Raw genomic sequence first — 19,028 nt, 5'->3', positions numbered from 1 at the left:
GCTTTGTAATTTTAGATAGTATTACTTTATTTTAAAACTTAGTTTATTAAGAATTTTTATTACTAAATAATTTATCTGGATTTGACATTAATAAATTAAAAAGACAGCAAAGATGAGATTGTCTGCTTCATATGCTAATCTAATAATATTTTTTTGTGTCCAGATGATAATTATTACTAATGCCAGAAAAAAAAAAAAGCAAAACCCTAAAGAAATCCTGCATGTTGATGTCGCAGCAGCAGCTTTTTTTCTTTATGTGCTCAGGAGTAGGAGAGAAAGTTTAGTTTAGAGCCTCAGCTTTCTCAGTGGTTTTGCTGGGCCTCATCAACGAGGGAAGCTTCCTTGGCCCCTGTAGTTTCATCTTATCTTTCTTTGTCTTTATGTGCAGTGTGACAGGATACATTCCCTTTAACATATAATGGCTTCCAGAGGATTACCTGAAGTGTTGGTTAAACATACATGAAAATGATGAAAACTTTAAGGATTGCATTTTCCAATTAAAACTCCTGGAGTTTTAATTACACTACTTTTATATAATTTGTCTTGATTTCCTGTCCTGCCTTACACCATCACATGGTTGAGTTCTATTCAGCTAAAATAAAACAGAAGAGGGTTTTTAATTAAGATAGCTTCGAATAATATGTGCAGGGTATGCATTGTGCCCCTAAAATGCCTGTGCCCAAGTGTAGCTGTAACTTTCAGGAAATAGCTTCATGTTTTACTCTAGTAGAAAGTGTTAAGACTTCTGTGGAGAAAACCTTTGTGCCCCCAGGTGCATATAGTACTCTATATGGTAAAATCTAAGATATTTTTGGTGTGTGACAAATGGTTCTATTGATTTTGAGAAGTGAATGAACAGTTAATTGCCCACTCCCCTGCAGAGCCAGTGAGTCTTTCTGCTTCCTGAATGTCCTTTTGCCCAAATCATTGTTTTGTGAGATAGTAGGTAACCTTTTTGTTGTTGTTGTTTCTATTGTTTTCAACAATGCTATTAGAATTGTATATTTTCAGGGTCTGTAGGAAATGTTGTGTATTGTTTGTTAGTTCACATTTGTATGGCAGGGAGGTCTGCATGTTTACCTGAAGCAGTGACCTTTGCAAAGTCCAGATTGCGTATTTCTACTGTCGTGAAAGTCCTGGTTTCTTTATTTCCCCTACTGATTTTGATGCAATAGAAGCTGTGAATTGTAATGCTTGTGTAGAAGACTCTCCTTCTAAGATACTGCAACGTGTACTTTTTAGTTTTGGTCTGCATGTACGGACTTCAGATGCAAGTATAGAAAAGAAAATATTCCTAGATTTTCCATGTTTATTTCCTACAGCAAAGACATCTCTCTCTATATACAGTAGTATTAAAGAATTTTGCTTTATAGTTTCATAAGATTTATAAGTGTTCTAAGCAATATTATTATATACAGGTATGTTAGTATTATTGCACAGTCTGTATTAATAATACAGGCTGTGGTGATCAGTGAGCTAAAGCAAAAAGGAGGAAGAAATAATACCTTTTAAAAGAAAAATATTTTTGGGGTGGAGGGTAACAAAAAAATTTTTAAATGATCAAGCTTTATTTAGAAATTCCAGTCCTGAAAGCATAATAACACATAGCAAAAATAAGAACTTCAAAAATAGAAAGATTGTATGGAACAACATGGTGTTTGGACAGAAAGCATTTGTTTTGTTAGAACTTAGTTAACTGTAGCAAAGGAATAATAGATTTATTTTGATTGAATAAATAATTCTTAGAAATGAAAAAAGGAAATTTCAGATTCTTGATAGTGGTGTCATTAGAGCTGAAACAGTAGTTTAAATAAACTGTGGATGATGTAGTGAGGCATCAAACTTTAGAAAACAGATGTGTGTTTTAAAAGAGTACAAAATGGAATTTTCCAAAAATTATTACTTGAAAGTTTTTACTTGAAAACAGTAGCAATCTGTTGTGGAATTAGTTCTGAGGGCTGTTTGCAAGTCATTTGGAAAATATTTTGAAAGAAAAAAAAAAAAAGTGTTTACCTCCTAAGCATGAATAAGAAAATAATAAAAATCTGGTTTGACTTAAAGCATAGCTCCCATTAATACATGTTGAATTGTTATGTGTGTTTAGAGGAAGTCGAAACCACAAGAAGTGGAGACAGGTAGAAATATGACATGCAGGTTTTTTGTTTGATGTTTATATAGGCAGTCTTCCATGTTTATATTTTCCTACCTCCTTTATTTCTGCTGTAATCTTTCCAGATTTGTTTCTCTCTTTGGTATTTGCATCCTAGCTAATGTAACAATATTTTTCAGCTTCTACCAAACGTGCTTTTTATCTTCATTTGAACAAAATTACAATTGACTTATGAACTGTTGGTCCAATATATTGTTTGTGTCAGCTTCTGAATTGCCAATTCTTGCATACTACAGTTGATACTTCTTCACTCTAGAAGGATATAAAACATTTTCCTAACTTCCTTTTGAGAGAAGGTCTTCTGTCTGTTAGTTTGAAGTGGTTTGTGCTGTATTTGGTGGAGAACACATATCAATTTCAGTTCAATATATTTTTGCAAAAATAAGGCAGGTCTAATATTGATTTTTCTCTGTTTTTTATTCTAATACTTTGCTTCTGGAGTAATAACAAAAGAATTTTAAAAATAATTCTGTTGTCTGTCAGAAACAAACAAAAAACACAAACCAGAAAAGGGAGGAGGAGGTGAGGGACAGGGGGGGAGAGAGAGAGCAGAGATAAGGAGCTTAAAAGATTCCTTTATAAAATAAATTTTAAAAAAAGAATCATGCATACACTGATTGTGTCAGAGAGAGCAGCAGCTTCAGATGCAAGTCAAAGACCATCAGTGAGATGAGGGGAGGATGAAATGAAAAAGGCATTCACTGACTGTTACAGGATTAATAAAGGCGGCATGTTCACTGTGTGCATCCCAAGCTGCTTTGTTGTTTGTGCTGAGGTGTTTTTTCTGTTCAGCACAGCCTGTTTCATACGCTTAACAAATGACCTTCATTGTTGAGGTGTTAGACATGTAAAAAGAGAGTGACACTTTTGTTATTAATTTTGGTTTCTATATTCACTGAGAACTTTTGGTTTTTTTAGTGTAGTGTTTTAGGGCAAGTGTAATGTTCCTGTACTCAGTTCACTAGGGATAACTTGCTTTGAATTTAATAGTAGGATCAAAAAACAAAGGTTCTACAACATTGTTTCCATTCTAAAAGATACTGAGGTATGATAACAATAAATGACTACGTGGTTTGCATGGGTTTTCCCACTTGAATTGCGTTTGCAAAATGAATAAGAAAGTATAATTCCACAGTACATTATGTGTTGTATGTTACTCCAGCCCCTCAATGTCGTTATGTTCAGTATGATTACCTTTTTAAAAGTGTCCTCTAGTCCATTTATAATTGACCACTCCTTTCCAGAGTACATTCCATTTCTGTCCAATACCTTTGGTCTTAAAAATTACCTTATTTCTCGGAGCTCTTTATTTCTATTCACACTCTTAATCACAGTGCTCTTGTATCTTCTCTACATCACCAAGGAAATGCTTTCTCTGTTATGCTGTGCCATCTTTTGCTACTTCTAGTTTTTCCCTGGTTCTCCTGGCTCTTTTAAATTCAGTCTCAAAATCACTCTCTTCTGCAGCGATGGCTTGAACTAAGTTTTAACTCATTCATGTTCAGCCTCCTAATTTTCCCATTTTTAACATCTCCTTTCACTCTTTAGCCTTGTTCCTGGCTTTTTTTTTTTTCTTTCTGTCCATATACATGATGGATACTGCAATGAATATGCTATCTAATACCTGCAGCTTAGAGTCATGCATTACATTTTAGTGAATATGGGTACATTTCTATATCATATGGGGAAGGATAATATTGCTTGGCAAAATTTAACCTGTAAGGCACCTGTAATTCTTTTCTGCTACATAAGCAATATCAGGAAAAAGTATTTGATAAAATATTTGGAGATTCTGTTTCAACATTCTGGTAATCATTTTAAGAGCAAAAATAGCTAATTTTTATATATATAAGAATGTACTATTAAATAAATAAATCCCAATAGGTGTGAAATTCTAGAAGTAAGAAATTGCTTTTTGCTAGATCTCAACTAGCAAAGGAAAGTGGAAAAGGGAATATGAAAACAAATATTGAGAAAGAAAGTAAAGATAGATAAGAATATGACTTCAAAACAGTACATTTATAATGTATTTTTTAAACTGACAATTTCAGAATTACTAGTGTCTATTAGGAATTTAGTAGCTACAAAGCTACGTATTAGTTGTACATTGTCTCTATAATTAGAACTTAGAATCTTGTAACTCACTGTTTCATGCCCACCTCATTAGTAATTGTATCTAACTACATCTGAGTAGTCTCACTTACTCTCCACTGATTCGTGGCTCAGAAATTTCCTGAGCTGGAGATGGCATCTTTATATTTAAAAGTCCTCAGTGGATTTTTATCCTGTTCTTCTATCCAGTTGCTGCTCTCTGTAAGCATTTAGGAAAGTTTTCTACATAGGTTTCAGTATTCTAGAAGGACTTCTTGGTAGTTCTTATTTTTATCTTTTGGAAATACTTTAATATTTTCTGTATTAATACCCAATTTATAAACCTGAAGCTCTGCATTCAGAAGAGGAGAAAAACCCCATTGTGAGATGATTGGTTATCATTTTGACTGATTCTCAGCTTTTGATTTATTATTCAGAACATGTAGCTACAAGCAAGGTAGTTACACTACAGAATTATAAAAAAACCCAAAACATTAAATCACGTGAACCTCTTCTGTAACAACCTTTTGGTTAGTGTTTAATTTGAAATTGAAAATATATTCCTTGCAGTGGTTTCCATTGAAGAAGGAGAGCCTCTTTAATAGAAACTGAAATACATTTTGAGAGAGTTTAAATACAATATGGATAAACCGTGTAAGAGCCATGAATGGGATATTCAGCCTATTCAAGCAAATTTCACTATCTAAGATTTTAGATGACTTTGCAAAACCACATATTTTAATAATTCCTTCGAACTCTAATAGCACATAATGTCGAATACTCTGAAATCTCCAGGACCTCAACCTCAACTTCGCAGAAACTGATTAGTATGTCCACTAATTGGCTCTTGCCCCAGAATCTTTATTTCTCAAAAGAAAAAAAATTATCCTAGAGATGTATCTCATTGTAGTTAATTGCTGTGGCTGTTGATGCTTTCAAAGGCATTTTGATATTGCGCTATGTTAATATATAAAAAGAGTTTTGAATTGAAATATTTTTATTGAGAAGACTGGAGGGTCTTTTATGCACTGGGATAGCACAGATTTTGCTGACAGCAGTAGCAGAAGAGAGAGAGACTAGGAAAAAAGAACAGAAGTAACAACAACTGAATGGGATGATAGAAGGAGAAGGCTACTTTTTCTTCCTGAATGAGAGAGCCATATATATACATTTTCATAGTTTTTTGAACTATAAAGCTGTAGAATTCACAATGAAGTATATGTGGAAAAAAAAAAGCTTAATTTTTTTTTTCACTTTTTACTCTTGGCCTGCATTTCTGTAATCTTAATCTTGAAGTCTCCATTTGTATTTAGCAGGATACCTTTTCATGTTTGTTTCTTGATTTGTCTGTTGCCAGAGAGAAAAAGGGTGCAGTCTACATTTCTATCTCAATCTCCTGTATGACATGCTAAAGAAATAATTCAATACATTTTTGGACAATTCATTTGCATTTCTGTTGGCTAAGAAATAATTTACCTCTTTCTGTTTAAGTTTTCTGTTTATACATTCAGTAGTTTTTCTCCACGTGGAGATTGTGAGAATACAATTTAGAACATAGAACATTTCATAGAATGGTTTAAGCTAGAAGAGACACTGAAGATCTCTAAAGACTTTTAAAATTTCTTTCTCAGAGCAGTCTGCTTCAAAGTGGATGTTATTTTAGTCCTAACTACATTTAGAATTTGCATCTTAAAAATGAAAATTAAGTAAACATGACCATTATCTATTCAATCTTGAATATTTCTCCTGCTACTGAATTATACTGTGACCACAACTCAAATTTTAGGTGGTATGATCATCACTAGTGGGTAAAATTACCTTTTCCTTTTTTGTGTGTGTGTATGTGACAGTATAAAACACTATGGAAATTTCTCAAATAATCTGAATTTGCTGGTTAGGAGTTACCTTTTTGGTAGCACTACTGGGGAAAAGGCCCCAGGCTTCTTGACCTGTGATATACTTTCATCAGGACCCTGTTACTATTTACTGCCAGAGAGTTCTGTGAAGAGTCATTAGTTTATAGTGAAAACTTATCCTGGGGTGAAAATTTCACCTTTCTTTAAGTAGAGTGGAGTCTTATTTATGTATTATATAGAGGCCAAATGATCTCACAGTCTACTGCGTGACATGACAGTGCCTGAAGTATACTTGCCTTTAAAATGTGCCCTGGTCTTTCATCAGGAAAGGGAAGGTTTGAAGAATGGTAGGTAGACTAGCCCTTTCAACAGGAAGAAATCATAATTTTGTTGTAGGTTTATGATGAAAGTAATTCCATTCAGTCACAGACAGTTGATTTACACATCCACACCTAGTCCTATTACTGTCTGGAGCCGTGGTTCTTAATTGATTGAATAGGAAGTGCCTTCCTTAGAGAGGCAGGTACTGGTGTCTTGTCACCAGCAATGCTACAAACAGAAATGCATTTTATAATCAGAAAAACTCAACAAAATTAAAACACTTAAATAAAGAGGCTGAAAATTTTCCCTGGAGACTTTATAAAAGCAGTATGTTTTGATACACTTTGTGTCAAGCAGTATGTTTTGATACACTTTGTGTCAAGCAGCTACTAAGCAAAACCTGATTTGATAGTTTTCCAAGTACAGGTGTGTTGAAGAAAGCAAGCTAAGGTGAAAACCTTTTGGTGAAGCACTGACTCACTTGACTGTGTATGCAAAATGAAACAGTTTTTAGCTTGTTAGAAAATTTGATCATTATGTGTGGCTGGCAGCCTTGATTCCTGTCTCTTATGTCTTAACACTATCTTACCTGTCCTCACAGTTCCTAGTCTTAGTCTCTTCCCCAAGCCAATTGATTCCAGGTTTTTTTTCAGTCTTTCAGTTGTTTTAAGGCAACTTCTACACTCTAGAGCTGTTATGAATGGATGTGAGTTTAAATAAGTCTCTGCCTTTTGCCCAGGCCTCTGGCAGCAGGTAGTAGCTTTATTGAGGTGTCCAGCACCCCAGGACCCACTCTCATTCATAAGTTCTTTAATAATGGCTGATTCAGTCCATTATAGAATGAATTATTTATTTAATAGACACAAAACTAGCAGACAGAAGACTTAAAACAGACTATTACTACACAGGAATAAGGCAAAAGGGAACACTAATATAACACGCGGGGTTAAAGGTACCATCAATTTTACAGCTAGCGAAGAAATAGTATAACTTAGGATCCAACGTCTCTTACCATCCAATTCCTGATGGAGCACACATCAAAATCCTTTCCCTCAATTCCCAGGAAAGTAACCACGGAATTTGTGTCCAGACTCTGGGAAGAAGTCTTGCACATTTTCAGTGCCTGTGTGTAGCAGGCTTCTGCCTCTGTGACAGTTGTGTGGGCTTTTATAGACATAAGAACCATGTCTTTTAGTCAAGAAGATTCTTAGCAGGGGGCCTGAGCCCTTTTGGTGCCAGAGATGACCCCATGCTGGGCCTGTGACCCACCTGGGTTATCTCTTGCATATGCACCAACCATCTGGAGGAGATAGACATGTCCTGCCACAAGAACCCAAGGTGCAAACTTTTGCCTTAGTGCCAATAAGTTCTTTATTTGTCTCTTTCAGTCTTTATTTCTACCAGCTGTACCTAGTAGAGTAGTTGAAGAGATTCATTTGCTTTTACCACTTTCCTGTCAATAGCTGCTACATTTTCCTTCCTTTGTAGTGAGTGTAGTTTCATCAATACTGCCTGGCTCTGTCTTTTCTCTTCAGCATATACCTTGCCTAAGCTCCATTGATTTTTAATGACCTAATAATCTGCTACATCTCAAAACTGCAGTTGCAAGGACAGGTCAATTCATCCAGGTGGAAACATATGCAGTAGAAATGAAACTACTGAGAAAATCAAGTACTAAAAATCTAACTTGTCTCAACTGAGCAAGCAAAACCTGCAATTTTTCAGACTTATCATAAGGCCAAACCTTTGTGGATTTTCAGAAAAATAGAAAAAAAATCTTTCTTACTCAAGATTCATTTACAAAGACATTTTTTAAACAGTTAGTAAAATGGAAGTGCTTGCCTCATTTAGAACAAGGAAATTGTTAGCATTATATTAACAAGCAGTCTGAACCAATTTATCTTTTAAGTTTTATTACCAGAAATGACTGAACTATTCTGGCTGGACTTATCTGTTGAGAAAACGTAGTCTTGATTATTGAAAAGACCATTTTATCATTTAACATTTTACCAGTCATAATTTTGAAATACAGAGACACATAAAATAAATTTTGTAATGAGAAAGTTGGAGGAACTGAAAGAATAAGCAATGGTTTCCTTCTTACATGATAGAAGGCATAGTTAGAGAATGAATAATGTGAACTATTTTCTGAGGCTGTAATCCTGCAAAAGGAGTGTTCAAAATGAAAAAGATACTCTGAATTTAAATTTGCCTTTACTAAAAAATGTTTCTTTAAAATTTTGTGTCTCTGAGTTTAAAATCTCTAAACATCTAGAGCCTCATTCTTTACCTTTTCCAGTGGGACAGGCAGCTTCTGAAGGAAGGAAATATATAATATAAATAAGAGTGCTGGAATAAACCATAAATGTTTCCTGTAAAATGACTTTCAATAGTTCCCCAACTCTTTTCTAAAACTCAGAATCAGTCCTTATGTATTAATAGAAACATTCTTGAAGAATTTGCGTTCACAGAACTAATCCTTCTCCTCCCTTTAGGAACATAATGCAATAGCAGGTGAGGAACATTTTGTCCCCTCACTTTCTCACCTTGAAGGGAGTGCAAGCTCATGGTTTAAACTCTGTGAATTAATTCATACATTTGCCAGGGATACCTCATTTTTCCCTGGCTTCTGAAGGTCAGAGGATTTTTATTTTCACTTACTATACTTTAAATAAAATCTTCAGAGTCTCTGGGGTCTTTCAGCCCCCACACCCAAGCAGAAGATGGTAAAGTGTACAGAGATTAACATTCCCATCATATTATCTAGATATAATTCATTTATGTCCAACAGAAAGCAAAGAAAAAAAAAAAAGATAGTCTAGAGGACAACAAATGGGTCCAGAGCAATTTTTTCTTTCTACATCAGTCCATAAGAACAACCAGGATTATGTTACATGCAAAAGTGGCTGACCATTCTTCAAAACAGTCTGTGAGATGACTGCCTGACTAATTCCTGACTACCATGTGACACATGTTCATTAAATGCTCATTAAATGTTCATTAATGTTCATTAAATATCTAAATTTCTCGTGTCTTTTTCACTGGTGTTGGTCAGTGCTCTCCAAAGTATAGCAAACTTGAGAGTTCGCTGGCTCTGAGATGGATGTCCCTCAGAGGGAGGTTGCTGTCCACATCCTGCTGTGCTCAGAGGAGCTCAAGGGGTCTCAATTTAGGACCACTGCTTATAGCATCACAAAAGAATTGGTCTTAGTCATAGTATCTTTCCATCTTGGCCACAAGTTAGGTCAGTAACTTTCTTTAAATGTTGGATGACAAAACTGTTTTCCCACTCAGGTCATTATTTCGTTTGTTTAGGCAAAAAAAAAGAGTTTCCAAGACTGTTCATGAAAAAATAGGATCTTGTTAGCCAACATAAATTCCTGGGAACAGACAATATTTATGATGAGCTCAAGGCTGAGACCCACAAGTATTTCTGAGATGGTTGTGCAACCCAAGGAGGAGGGAGGGGTGTGCACCATCACAATGAGATTTTGTTGAAGTTTTTATTCAGTAAGTGTAAGTGTTTTGCTCTAACTGCACCCAAGTTTGTGCTGCATACTCATTAAATACTTTACTAAGAATAGGTTTTGATTCAAGAATGAAACTGTATGCATATTTAGGCAGCTTTTTTTCCTAAGCATAGCCTTCCTAGCATTTTATGGCTCTAACAATTTGACTTCAGCCTGTCCATACTGTTTCTCATTCTCTTAAAAAATATGGTTAGAAACAACTATCACGACTTATATTAGGTGTCTGTGTTAATAATGCTGCATATCTGTGCTATCCATGTGGTATATGCAACACCTAAAAATTTGATAGTGTCCTCACTGGTTTATAAATTTCAAAGAGATTTCATACAAACTCATAAATAAGAACACTCACAGGTTATGCTGTTTGGTTGCCTACCAATATGTTTTATAAAGATCAGAGGTTTTCATTGTTGTTTGTCTTATGTGGATTATTTCATTGTGGTTTATTCTTCATGTTGTAGGATCTGCATACTTAAATTTGGGGTTTATTATGGGATGAATAATCTTTATAATGAACTTTGAAACCCTGCTTTGGTTTTTAATAGAAAGAGTGTGCCATAAGCTTTAGGTCAGTAGTTGTCCAGTTCTAAGTGTTTTGTATTCCATTTACAGCTAATTCCACCAATTTCAATAGCTGTTTTTCATTCGATATCCAGGGTGAGCAAGGGTGGATTGCTATCTTTTGGAGAGAAAACAGAACTGACAGAAGTAGTAGACATGAAATGTAACAGTGTTTATACATGATTTTTGTCAAGTCAAAAACCACTGTTGCCTCCAAGGAGTGTTTTTTGTCTTGTAGACATTCTATAGTGTTACCATTTTAAAATTCTATGCTTATGTATTTTTCTTCTAGTCTTTTGCTGTTTTCCTTATGTCAGAAAAAAGCCTGGGTTCTTTTCCTTTCCTTTTCTTTTTTTTTTTTTTTTTTTAAATTGAGAACACAATTTGGAATACCTGTCAAGAAACTCTTTTGGTTTCTGTTTTTATTAGAGTCTTTTGGTTTTTTTATACTTTTTCAAGAGAGATTGCAACAGATCTGAAATTAGTCCAGCCACCATTTTGTCATAGAAGGTCATGAGTGCAAGATTTTGGAAAGCATTTCCATGCAATATTTATGTTAGCATGAGAGAAAGCAGTGAAAATGCTGATCATTAGGAAAAATTATACTTAGTAGTTGTTCCTCAGACAAAGTGTTGCTGGGGGTAGTTAGTTAAACACTTGTCATCCATGAGACAGTACTCTGTGTCTGATCTAGAGAAAGAAGGATTTTCAGATGAAGAATTTTCAAACAAATACAGACAACATAGATTATCACAGATCTCTACAAACATGATATCCCTAGCCTCACTCAACTGTTAAAGCTTTTTTTTTTTTTCACTGTAACAGATATGGCTATATCCCATGAAATATTGCTATGGAAAGAAAAAAAAAATATTACCTATGGAAAAAATGATCAAGTCATCCCTTTCCACAGTGGAGAAAACTGTATCTTGCTCCAGAAATGTGATGTGGTTGGGTGCAATTTCTTACTGCATTGTATACTGTTGGAAATCTAGAACTACACACAGTCCAAAAACTTATTTATGCAGAAGGGATATGTGCCGCCCATTTTCTGTGCTTCATTATTTATATTTCTGAAAGATAATACTTCCTTTAAAAAAAAAAAAAAAATAAATAAAATCCCAGACTATAAAGTTCATCAGATTTCCAAGCCTGCTTTTTCTGATGAGTTTCTCATGCAAGTGGTGATAGAGTCATGACTATTACCTAGCCTAACACATATTTAGGGATTTGCCAAAATTGCATGTGATTATTAGATCTATACAATTCAGAATGAAGCTGTTGTTGTGAAGATTGAAAATTTCATTTTTAGTGATTACATGGCATGCATTACACTTCCTGAGGTCATTTGAGTTGGTTGAGCTCTCATCCCATATGGGCCATTCACATAAGAGTTGGCCTTGATGATCCTCTGGGTTCCTTCCAACTCAGAGCCTTCTGTGTTCCTGCTTGTGGCTCTAGTGATTAACTTTCAGTTCTAAACTGCAATGAAAGGCTTTATTAGCTGCTATGAGTGTTTTATTGGGACAAGTATATCAGTAGAAAAAAAAATTTGCTAGCTATAAAAACATTAAATGCCTTGGTGTGTGTATATATGTATATATATTTTTTTTTTAATGAAAGAATAAGTATATTTTTATGTATAGTTTGTTTTTAAAGTAAAGTCCTAACAAAGTAGTTAAACTTGTTCAGAACTTTTTGAAAAACTTATGGGAAGGTATTTTCTGTAGCAAATGCATTCCTTGCTTCTCTTATGTCCTTGTTTTCTATTGTTATACTAATCAATAAATACTTGTTGATTTCTCTTGACTTTAAGCAGTAGACCAGAAATGGGATTTCTGTTCTCATAAGAGACACTCAGCTTCTAAAAAACAATTACAAGGTTGGCTTTTGCAGAAAAGAGAAATCAACAGTAATGCACTTTTGCTTGGTTTTAAAAAGTTATGATTTCGCATTTGTTTTTGAGCTTTTTTGACTTCCTGGAATGGTTTTCACAAAATGTGTGTCTGTGGATTGCTCAAGCCTAGCATTGCATGTAGTGTAGAGGTTTGTTGGTTTGGGTTTTTTAAATGTCATGTTTTGCACATATTCTCTGCAAAGCCAGCAAGTAACTTGATATTTTTTTGAGTATATCATTTTATGAGCTGCTGTGGTAAATAAGTATCTCCCATTATTCTCATTATTCAGAACACTTGATAGGGATTTTGAATACCAGTGTAAAATAACTGATTGAATATGAGATTTTTTTTTTAACTGATCTCGGTCAGTTAACTGATTTTGTAGTACTAAGTACTTCTATGTATTAGCCATCTGATTTTTTTTTTTTTTTTTTTTTTAGAATATAGTGGTGTTCCTTTTCTTCCTTTGTAGATCAGTCTGAGCAGATGCCATTTTCATTGCTCTTAAAATTTTGGTTTTGATCAGTTTTTAGGAAGTGTTGAAGAAAAGACATTCAGCACCGTGCGGATGGGGGCTAGAATGGATCTTGAAAACTACCAAACTGCTTTAGAAGAAGTGCTCACATGGCTTCTCTCTGCTGAAGATGCATTACAAGCACAAGGAGATATATCCAATGACGTAGAAGTTGTTAAAGAACAGTTTCACACCCACGAGGTACATGTTTATGCTAATCTTTCAGAATGTATTTCTTTTATTCTATTCTCTTTGTTTGTTTTTTGGGGTTTTGTTTTGATTTTTATTAATTTTGATTCAGAGAATGTAAACTGGAGATTCTGCTCTAGAGTCATAGACCCTTAAAATCCTCAAGTCCAACCATTAACCTAATACTGCCAAGTCCACCACTAACCCATGTTCCTGCTGCATCTACACATCTGAGGACAGTGACTCAACCACTTCCCTGGGAAGACCATTCTAATGTTTAAACATGCAGTGGAATGTTTTGTTTCCTAAAATCCAATCTAAACCTCCACTGGCGCAACTTGAGGCCATTTCCTCTTATTCTATTCTTTGTTACTATACCCACCTCATTGCAACCTTCTTTTAGGTTGCAGAAATCAATAAGGCCACCCCTCAGCCTCCTCTTCACCAACTAAATAACTTTTTGCCCTTTGAAGAAAGTGAAAGTGTTTCTTTTTGGTTTATTTCTGGTTTATGTTACAAGGTTTTGGGAGGGGTTGAAAAAATTAAAAGTGAGGTTGAAAATCATGTTTGCAAAATGGTGCAATTCTGTTCTTTCCTTTCAAAGAATGCAACTTAAACCTGGATTGTTTGGGGTTTTTTTTTGTTGTCAGGGTTTCATGATGGAGTTAACAGCTCACCAAGGACGTGTTGGTAATGTTTTGCAAGTTGGAAGTCAACTTCTGTCAACTGGAAAACTTTCAGATGAGGAAGAGAATGAAATCCAAGAACAAATGAATCTACTTAATTCTCGCTGGGAAAGTCTCAGGGTCGCAAGTATGGAAAAACAAAGCAAGTAAGTAATATGTCAGGTGAAATAATATAGATTGATTTTGACTGAAACAATCCTGAACTTGGCTAACAGTTGGGATTTTCTTTCACTTCAATGTGAACCAAACTCCATCTCGTATCTGTTTTAACCTGGAATTTGATGTGATTTTGAACCTTGCATGTTGTTTGGAGCCTGGAAGCCACATAAAGCAGCAGCTGTCAGCAACTTGGACAGAGATAACACTTTAACCAAAATTTAGTTAACCTACCTCACCTTTTTCCATTTGTTTCAATAAATATTGTATCACACAATATTGAGCAACAAAGGAGAGAATCTTTGCAAAGGTAAAAAAGGGAAACAGAAACCAATCTTCTAAGGCCTGTAAAACTCAATCCCACAAAAAGAATAAATGAGATCTTAGCTTTCCTGGAAATATTGCTGTGATTTTATCTGAGAACAAATTACACTATTTAAAAAAGGGCAAGTCCTACAGCTTACAGTTGAAATACAAGTAAAAGTAGAAAAATAATCTATTAAATACTCACATTAATCTTCAGAGGATTTTTAATGATATTATGTTTGATTTTGAAATTTTGATTTACATAGTACCATCTTGGATAAGAAATTCCATAAATGTAAGAGCTTGTGATTGTGCCACAGGGGAGTAATTTGGTTTACAGGATACAGAGATACAGTATATATTTTCTTACTTTCTTCATAAACATATATTGAATATATTCAGCTATTCATCTTGCTCCTCTTTGAGCATTTTCCATTTCTACCTTACCTTTTGGAGTTGAGGGGTTTGCCCACTGCAAAAAGCAAACCATGATTTTCAACAATTGCATGACATAACTCTCTTTCTTGAAATACTTTCTTACCAATTCCAAACACTTGTTTTCTTTCAGCTTGCTACTGAGTATTGAGATTGTTTCCTTTGTTCTGTCTTCCTTTGACTATAACATTGTTGATGGGTTTCAGATGTTTCAACCTAACTTATTCCAGTTTTAGTATTTTCTTGGAGAGAAAAATCTATGATGCTTTAGTGTGGGGAGTTTGTATTTGCCATATTTATTTTCATTTAAATCAACACATGCAAGTAGCTACGTCTCCGAGTGGTACTTTGTCTACTTAAAATGTCCTTTAAAAACCAGTTGTTAAAGCCATCCCCCCCAGATGCAGCTATAGTCATTGCTTGGGGAATGTAAAGGCCTAGTATCTTCTGAAGCAGGTCATATTTGAGTAATATGAATTCAGTAGAAGACATAAAATGATAGGGGTTTCACAAAGGATGTTGTGCTACTATTTAATTTCCTATACAAAAAAAAATCTGTGATAAGTTCAATGAGATTTGGGATAGGGCAAGAGAAAATTTCTCAGGAGTGACCTACTCAGATATAGTTAATTCTGGCCTTTTGGTCAAACCCCTGTGTTTCAAGAAACCAGCCAGAGGATTATTAAAAGCTTCCATATCACAATATAATATATTTCTGGGTTATTACACATAATTTAAACTCTCAGGGTCCATCTTCTACTTCAGCTTAAAGCACAATCTTCTGAGCACATTTCTGTAATCTTGTCCCTAAGGCAACAGTGACATGTTTAGCCAAACAGAGATGGTTTTTGTGAAGATGAGAACAGCAAGGCTGTCTGACCTCTGTAATGGTAATAGGAAGTGTAAAAAAAGGTACCACACTTTACAGCCCAGGGAAGAAAAAAGCAAGCAATAAACAAGGACAGGAGGAAGATATACTGATAAAGATGCTATAAAAGTGAAAGGGTCTTAGAAAAAGTGATTTAGGAGGTCAGAATGTCAGAGGAGGTTTGGAACACAACAATGCCTTTGTGTAAAAGCAGCCCAGACTGGATTTCTCATGTATTCACTATGTATTGAAAGTCTTTGACTCCTCTAATAGGCAGTGCACTAGCATGCTGAAGGAAAACAGTCTGTTTTTTTAAATTTCTTCCTTCTGGCCTTTCTCAAACAGGATTCTGTATATTAAAGCATCTCAGAGTGATAAATATACCACTGTAGAGAAAAACAATGCAACTAACCACTTTACAGAGAATTCTATAACTTTTAAAACACATTCAATTCAATGAAAAAGATTTTTTTTTTTAAGTTGAAACTTATGAGAGCCATACTATAAACAAAGATTTTGGTAATCTCCTGAGGTATATAAATAAGTACTAAACCCTCATATCACATGTCTGTAAAATGTCTGTAAAAGTGTTTTGAAAGCCAGGAAGTACCTGGAGAATGGTAAGAAAGAAGAAGCATTCTTTTGCTTAGGAATAAACTGTGATTGTTTTCTATGATTATTTAATTTTGAAATTTGTACTCCTTACTTCAGAATAATATCAATATTATGTATATTAAGTAATTTTCATTTTCTTAAATTCAGTTTACTTTAACAGTTTTCCTGTACAGTTTATTTAATTTATTGCTAAGAGGATATCTCCAGGATGAAGCATTGTACTTTATAATAGCTTAGTTTAGAACATCAAGTAAGACAATAAAATACACACTTGAAAGTGAAGGACTAAGATCTGAGATCCCTAATCCCTTTTGAACCATGGGCTTTATTAAAACAGAGTATCATCTTTCTGTGCTCTGTCTGTAATTAATAGAGAGATTAGGATGGAAACAACACTGTATGAATTTTCTGGTGGTTTTAATCAATCTTTAATATATGATTTCCAGTTAAAAAAACCCCAAAAAAACAAAAAAACAAACCTGAAATCATACTACATCAGGAAGATCCGTGACTTTCTCTTCTTAGGAAAAACAAAAACCTTTCACAGAGCTCCAAGTGTATCACCTGATACCATCTCAGTGCCATTCAGGACCACTGAGGTACCATTCAAGAAACACTTGTGACTAAAACCTTATTTAAAATCAAGCTTTCAAAAATTTTAAATTTGTTTGCAAGATTTTATTTCCATAAAGTTGGTTCACCTTGGTGTCTGTCTGCAGCCTCTCCCCTTTTCTGTATCCACTGCTCTACATTTGAAGATCTGCTCCATGCCCATGTACTCCTGAGGATTTGTTTGACCACTCCTTGCACTTGGTTTCACAGATTGCCTTTCACATTTTCTCACCTTTACCATTCCTGCTTCAAGAGACTGTGGTTTGGCTTCTCTTCCTATGATCACTAGTAAAACTTGATTATTTCTGTTTCAGAAGTCCTCAGACAACTTTTTTTTCTTCTATCCAGATGCAAGTGATAATCCTGGGATAAATTATTATTTTTGTTGACAACATTAAGGGGAAAAAAAAAAAGACAAACTTTTTTTTGTTGTTTTAACAGCTAATATTTTATTATTGAAATACCCAAGTCATAGGAGTTTTTGAATAATTCCATTTGTACTTCTGCTTGAAAGTATCTTGTACATTCTTGTTACTTTTGGGATATTTGAAGTCTGTGTTTGTAATCTCTTTGATTAAAAGAAAAAAAGATCCTTATTTAAAAAAAGTTTAGGAATGCAAAATTTATTATTTGCATAAACATCATAAAGCTTATTTTGAGAAGGTCTTTTATGTGATGACCCATTCTTTTTAAAGCAAAGGCCATTTCAGGGAGAGAAGACAATATCAGAGTGGTGGAGGTTCAGTTTTCTTTAGTGGTGAAGTACCCCAAGGCAATCATTCCCCAGCCTGCATCATTCAAGGGTCCTTCCTTCCTTCCCAAGGCAGGACTTTGTATTTGTCATGGTTGAATGTTTTAAGGTTCCTCTCGGCCTGTCCCTTGTCTAAGAATGAAGTGTGAGTTAGCCAGGATAAATACAAAGTATCACTGGAAACTTAGTGATTCCTTTGCACAATATGAGTTAATGCTATGTATACAGTACTTTTTTTAACAATTATAAATAGCAAAGAGTAATTCAATAAATATTTAATCAGAGACTAAACATTTGAATAATTTTGAGAAGATTCAAAACTGGAAGCAATTTTTTTTCCCTAAAAATGTAAGGAAATAAATTACAGCCAACAATATAAGTGCTGAAGTTTCAGACATATATCTTAAAATATGAACAAGTTACGAGTGAGATACAGGATTTCACATATTACAGCTACATGATGATCCCATTTATTAAATCCTGGTCATTCAGAGGAATTTAAGTGAGTACCAAAAATTACCTACATGTACAATGTAATCTTCTGTGATGATTAGATTGAAAATTTTTAGGTATATCTGGGAAAATACAGAATGGTGCTTACTTTGGACATATTTAGACATGGATTTTCAAATTTATGTATTTCTGGGTTTTTTCAAACTGTTATGGGAAAATCCACAATTGTTTGGACAAGCTCATAAGTACTTGCTTTACTTGAGCATTGTGAAATTGTGACAGAAACTTCACGTTTGGGTTTGTGCAAACATTTCTTAAGTTGCCTAACGGGTCATGGACAAGACCAATGCACTTTTCTGGAGCATTGTACTCACGCTGCACATCTGCCAGTCTGCACTTCCGCAGTTCCATGGGAGAAAATGTATTTAAAATAAGGTTTAAAATAACCTTGTGGGGAGAAATGTCAGTGTGAAGTTGAGTAATTCTAGGTGCTGTTGGTCATAGAGCTGAAAATCACAATAGCTTTCTAATTTGGGCTTACGTTTTCAAGTAGCCAACTGAGAAACAAGTGAATTAAAGTACAACTCTGCCATCTTTCTTACACTGTAATTTTCTCAAGTCTGAAAGTTCAACTTGAGTTATGAAAGTAGTTTGCTGACTTTTTGCTGCAAGAGTTGTGCTTGAGAACTAAGTAACACACTAGAGCATACAATGGTTTCAACAAGCTCAGTATGACTGAGGAACAGTGACTTTGGTCTGTCAAATCTAAATAAAAAATTGCATGCTATGTGAAAGATGGATAATACAAAGGTGTTGTTTTAACTTCATTGCTCAGAAATAGTTAACGCATTAAGAATGCTGTTGATAAGATGAAGATTTTGTTTAGGAAAGTCTAGAGAATTTCTAAGGAAGCAAGGGTAAGTAGAAATCTGTAATGGATTTCTGGCCAGATTATTTTGGATCTATCTATATAATTTGATTTGGAAAAACTGAAGTATTTCCTGCTTAATTTTTCA

At 34.5% G+C, this 19,028-nt stretch overlaps 1 protein-coding gene across 11 annotated transcripts in view; it reads left to right on the top strand.

The window, feature by feature from the left end:
* DMD (dystrophin) overlaps nucleotides 1-19,028 on the top strand; it is a 1,090,817-nt gene that overhangs the window by 340,221 nt on the left and 731,568 nt on the right. For all 11 annotated transcript variants that reach the window (XM_048288642.1, XM_048288670.1, XM_048288700.1 and 8 more), the window contains 2 exons: nucleotides 12,954-13,142; nucleotides 13,781-13,962. In XM_048288642.1, the coding sequence (XP_048144599.1) occupies nucleotides 12,954-13,142; nucleotides 13,781-13,962 (371 nt within the window). The remainder of the gene's footprint in view (nucleotides 1-12,953; nucleotides 13,143-13,780; nucleotides 13,963-19,028) is intronic.

Source organism: Corvus hawaiiensis, chromosome 2 (genome assembly GCF_020740725.1).
Source record: "Corvus hawaiiensis isolate bCorHaw1 chromosome 2, bCorHaw1.pri.cur, whole genome shotgun sequence".
NCBI lineage: Eukaryota > Metazoa > Chordata > Aves > Passeriformes > Corvidae > Corvus > Corvus hawaiiensis.
Note: the sequence above shows the minus strand (reverse complement) of the source record. Positions and strands in the feature narration are given on the sequence as shown.